General features: G+C 39.3%; 1 protein-coding gene across 1 annotated transcript; it reads left to right on the forward strand.

The window, feature by feature from the left end:
- The first annotated feature begins 417 nt into the window (after positions 1–417).
- LOC116622450 (putative protein ZNF720) lies at positions 418–1,746 on the forward strand. The gene is made up of 2 exons (XM_032388923.1): positions 418–577; positions 1,596–1,746. The coding sequence occupies exons 1-2, from the start codon at positions 418–420 to the stop codon at positions 1,703–1,705; spliced, it is 270 nt and encodes an 89-aa protein (XP_032244814.1). The 3' UTR covers positions 1,706–1,746.
- The last annotated feature ends 3,647 nt before the right edge of the window (positions 1,747–5,393 follow it).

Genomic DNA, 5,393 nt, shown 5'->3' on the forward strand with positions numbered 1-5,393 from the left:
TGCTTCTCCCTCTGACCCTCCCGACCCTCCCCCCTCTCATGTGCTCTCTCTCTCAGTCTCTCTCTCTCAAATAAATAAATAAAATCTTTAAAAAAAAATAAGATATATTTTTAACCCAATCAAACTTTTCATTTAAGAAATATACACAACTTATACTGTATGATATAAATACAGTACTCAAACATGTGTATGCCTCTATTGAAACCTTCAGTTTCAACTTATCTTGGAGAAATACAGAGGATTTATAGTGGTTCTGTGGATCATATGCCACCTTGTTACCTAAAATTTAGAGAATAAATAGAAGTATATTACTGTGTTAAAAATTATCTTACTGGATAAAGCAGGACACTCACCTCAGCCAGAACCATTTGTCCTAATTCCTTCTTTTCACCTTGGGTAAAATTATGAACTCTGTCAATGGCCACTGGGTCACTGTGGTATTTATTGCAGGGACTGCTGACATTCAGGGATGTGGCCATAGAATTCTCCCAGGAGGAGTGGGGATGCCTGAACCACACTCAGCGGGAATTGTACAGGGATGTGATGTTAGAGAACTACGGACACCTCCTCTTCTTGGGTGAGGATAAGGTCCTGTAACTGAACTAACATGAGTTCACTCCATGGTGAGTTACAGGTAGAAGCTACACAATATGGAGGTCTCACTCAGTGGAAACTGTATTTGCAGCACATAAGGAGATCAAGGGAATAACTTCCAAAGCTGTGACTCCAAGAGCAGGGGTGAGTGGCTTCCTTTTATTTAGGGTTAGGATGAATATCTGAAAGGGGAGTTTTATCATCATACGTAGTGTTGGGTATAAGGTAGGCAGACAAGCACATGTGTACTTAGGAAACAAGCCTAAACATGTATCCCATGTTGTATTAATCAAACCCGTGCTCCTTCTTGGGTGGAAATTTTATTATAATGAACTACAGGTAAGTGTCTGACACTTCACGGTCCACCTCTTAGGTGTGAATCTATCCAGGAAGCTCAAACTGCTCTATGTTGGCCAGAGCTTTTGTCGTGTCCTAAAGATAAGATTAGCATTCCTTAAATAAGAGGGAGGGTCAGTGGGGGTCTTACTGGTGACAGTTTTAGCCTCATTAACTTCATGGGGCATGGTTCCAAATCCACACTCAGGGTTTTGTTCCTTCCTTGAAGAATGTCTCTTGGAAGATTCTTTTTTGCATGAGTAGAATTCAGATCCCTGCAGTAAGAGAAAGAAGTAGGGATTTGTAGGTGTTGAGATAAAACTCTTCATGATGCTTCATCTTCAGTTTTAGCTACCCCTTCCTTAAGGTACCATCATCATTTACTGTAGATGAGTGATAATTCTAAATATTGAGTGACATTAAATGGTATTGCCCACATCTTGAATTCTAATTTCAATTCCTTGTTATTGTATCAGTAATACTTGGCTTAAGATCTGAAAGTTGGAAATCTCTCCTTTGTGTTCTAAAGGAGCTGTTGTGCAACAATGTTTGGGAAATCATTTTCTAGAATACTACAATGTCCTCTTTACTGAGTGCAAAACTGGATTGAAAATTAGAATCTCCAGCAATACTCATATTCTTTTTTTTTTTTTTTTAATAAACAGGTCTTGTTGTGTCAAAGCCAGACCTGGTCACCTTTTTGGAGCAAAAGAAGGAGCTCTGGGATGTGAAGAGAAAGGAGAGCATAGCCACACACCCAGGTAGGTGGAAATGAATGAAGCAGATAATGGAGGTGAGGCCCAACGTTCAAGGAGAAAGCCAGACAGACCTTTAAGTGTGATTTGCTCTCTTTGAATGGAAATAAGTTTGAGAAGCCTAGGTTTATTTCTTTTGCTGTCACAGAGGGACATCTGCTATCCAACATTATCAAGCTCTTACATACTCTAAGGATCCTCCTTCAGCTCCAGTGATGGTCCATCACATCCACAGGGAGGGCCCAGGGCCTCCCCTTGGTCTGTGAGGGCCACAGAGATCTCAGTGCTTTTCCCTTGTTCTTGGGGCCCCAGGGAAATCTGTGCATATTTTCTGAGGATCTGTATGAGAAGCTGTTTCTATTTATGCCTCATGTCCAAAGTGTGTGAGGGGAATGCTAGGCATATTGGGGTTTTTTGCAGAAATGCCAGGAACACTGGATATAGACATCACATGTTTTCTCTTTTTGATTTCCAATCTTTGGGAGACTTAAAGCTTAATCATACAAAATTGAGACACATTGTTTTCATCCAAAAACAAACCACCTCCCTAAAATGAGAAATTCTAATGCTTCATTTCACTTCCAAATGTCCTTTTTATTGGGGCACCTGGGTGGCTCAGTCACTTAAGTGTCTGCCTTTGGCTCAGGTCATGATCCCAGGGTCCTAGGATCGAGTCCCACGTCAGGCTCCCTGCTGGGGGGGGGGCGGGGGGGCTGCTTCTCCCTCTGCCTCTGTCTCTCATGAATAAATAAATAAAATCTTTTTTTAAAAGTCCTTTTTAGGGCGCCTGGGTGGCTCAGTTGGTTAAGCGACTGCCTTCGGCTCAGGTCATGATCCTGGAGTCCCTGGATCGAGTCCCACATCAGGCTCCCTGCTCAGCAGGGAGTCTGCTTCTCCCTCTGACCCTCCTCCCTCTCATGCTCTCTGTCTCTCATTCTCTCTCTCTCGCAAATAAATAAAATCTTAAAAAAAAAAAAAAAAAAAAGTCCTTTTTATTTATACACAGTATCATTAGAAATTTTGTTTATATGCTCCAATCTACAATGATAAAAGAATTAATCCATTTACCTCATGAATTCTGAAATAAATTAAGGACATAAAGGAGGTTAAAACATTGCCCACCATTATAGTACAGTCTCACTTGTTACCTTATTTCTGAATAACTTGTGTCACTTTATAATTCTGTGTTGTTTAGTACAAAGAGAACCGAGACTGTGTCCCGTATGTTTTTACTTTCTGATTGGATCTATGTCAAACTTAGGTGACCTTTTAGATTGAAAAGTTTTGATAGGAAATTCTTGAATGTGTACATATTATGTAAGAAGTAATAGTAGGTATCTGTATTTATTAAAATATTTAGCTCACAATTTAAATTTATTTTAGTAAAAAAGTTACTAGGTTTTTCATTCATGTCCCTCAACATGTAACTGAGTCTTGGTATAACTTAATCCCAAATATTTATTTTATTTAATGCTCAGCATTTTTACAACTTTCATTTCTTCCTTTATTTACAAATGAAGAGGTTTGTTTGTTTGTGGGTTTGTTGTTGTTTTTTTTTATCCTTCTACAGGGTGGCTTAAAGCCCTTATTATTGTGTTAAGAATGGGAACACTAAATTAATACCATAATAATTTCTCCAGCGTCTTTTAAATGCTTAGTCAAAAACTGTTATTTCAAACTGTTGCCTTTACTGTGAAATGTTCCTGCCCTACAATACAGACTCATGATTTGAAAAGTTTGCTATGATTTCACAGTCATGGTTAAGACTTCTAGTTATATGGAAGAAATCTTTTTTTTTTTTTTTTTTTTTTTTTTTTTTTTTTATTTTTTTTTAAAGATTTTATTTATTTATTTGACAGAGAGAGACACAGCGAGAGAGGGAACACAAGCAGGGGGAGTGGGAGAGGGAGAAGCAGGCTTCCCGCGGAGCAGGGAGCCCGATGCGGGGCTCGATCCCAGGATCCTGGGACCATGACCTGAGCCGAAGGCAGACGCTTAACGACTGAGCCACCCAGGCGCCCCTGGAAGAAATCTTTTTTAATAGTACATCTATGTTGTATTCAGAATTTAGATGATGAATTTTCTCTTGTTTTTCCATTTACAACTCTGTATCTCCAATTTTTGGTAGGATCCATGATATTAGTCAATCGTGTTTTAGATTTTTACAAATATATTATGATTTTGGATCAAAATTTTCTTTTTTTTTTAAGATTTTATTTATTTATTTGACACAGAGACACAGCGAGAGAGGGAACACAAGCAGGGGGAGTGGGAGAGGGAGAAGCAGGGGGAGTGGGAGAGGGAGAAGCAGGCTTCCCGCTGAGCAGGGAGCCCGATGCGGGGCTCGATCCCAGGACCCTGGGATCATGACCTGAGCCGAAGGCAGACGCTTAATGAGTGAGCCACCCAGGTGCCCCTTGGATCAAAATTTTCAACTCACTATTTTTAAAGAGATCTGGTGTTTAATTCAAGTGTATATCCCAGCCATGTGTCTATTGCAAACAGAATTCTCTGTCATTATATCACGCCGACTCTGCTCATAACTTCTTTATTTCTATTCTTGGTTAATGGTCAATCATTACTTTATCCTGAATAGTCATGAAAATTAAATCTATTTCATCATCTATTTATTCTCTTTTCGTATTTTTTTTTTTAATTCTAATTGTGGTTAAAAAAATGGCATAAAAGGGGCGCTTGGGTGGCTCAGTCGTTAAGCATCTGCCTTCGGCTCAGGTCATGATCCCAGGGTCCTGGAATCAAGCCCTACATTGGGCTCCCTGCTCCACAGGAAGCCTGCTTCTCTCTCTCCCACTTCCCCTGCTTGTGTTCCCTCTCTAGCTGTGTCTCTCTCTGTCAAATAAATAAAATCTTAAAAAAAAAAAAAAAGGCATAAAATTTACCATCAAAGTATTGTGGACTGAACATTTCGAATTATTGTTTGAACAGTAATTACTTCACCTTTCACATTACTGGGCAAACAAGTTCTGTTACTTTCTCTTCTTGCAAAAGTAAAACTTAATACCTGTTAAACAACCACTTTCTCATTTCCCTCTACGCTAAGTCCCTGGCAGGTACCGTTTTAATTTTTTATGAGTTTCAGTACCTTAGATTACTCACACAAGTGGATTCCTACAGAATCTGTCTCTTTGTGACTCATTTGTTTCACTTGACATGATGTCCTCAAGGTTTATCCAAGTTGATTATGTCACAATATCTGTATCTTTCTCAAGGCTCGAAAATGTTTCATGATATGTATATGCTACATGTTTTCTTTATGCCTTTAACTATGCCTAGGTATTTAAGTTGATTGTACCTATTTTGGGCTCTTGTGTGTAAAGCTGAAATGGATATAAATGTGCAAATATTAATTGAATTCTTTTCTAACTTTTTAAATTTTTTTTAAAGATCTTATTTATTTGTCAGAGAAAGAGAGAGAGAGAGCACAAGCAGGGGGAGCGCCAGAGGGAGAAGCAGGCTTCCCGCTGAGCAAGGAGCCTGATGCGGGGCTCGATCCCAGGATCCTGAGATCACGACCTGAGCCGAAGGCAGACAGATGCTTAACCAACTGAGCCACGCAGACGCCCCAAGCCATCTTATTTCGTAAAAAAAAAAAAAAAAGCTTTTCTCACTTGTGGGATTTCTGAGTGTATCAAAGAAATTGCATGATTAAAACAGAGGTAAATGGTTGAAAGAATGATAAACTCAATG

The sequence above is a fragment of the Phoca vitulina genome, unplaced genomic scaffold (assembly GCF_004348235.1).
Source record: "Phoca vitulina isolate PV1807 unplaced genomic scaffold, GSC_HSeal_1.0 scaffold52, whole genome shotgun sequence".
In the NCBI taxonomy this organism is placed as follows: domain Eukaryota; kingdom Metazoa; phylum Chordata; class Mammalia; order Carnivora; family Phocidae; genus Phoca; species Phoca vitulina.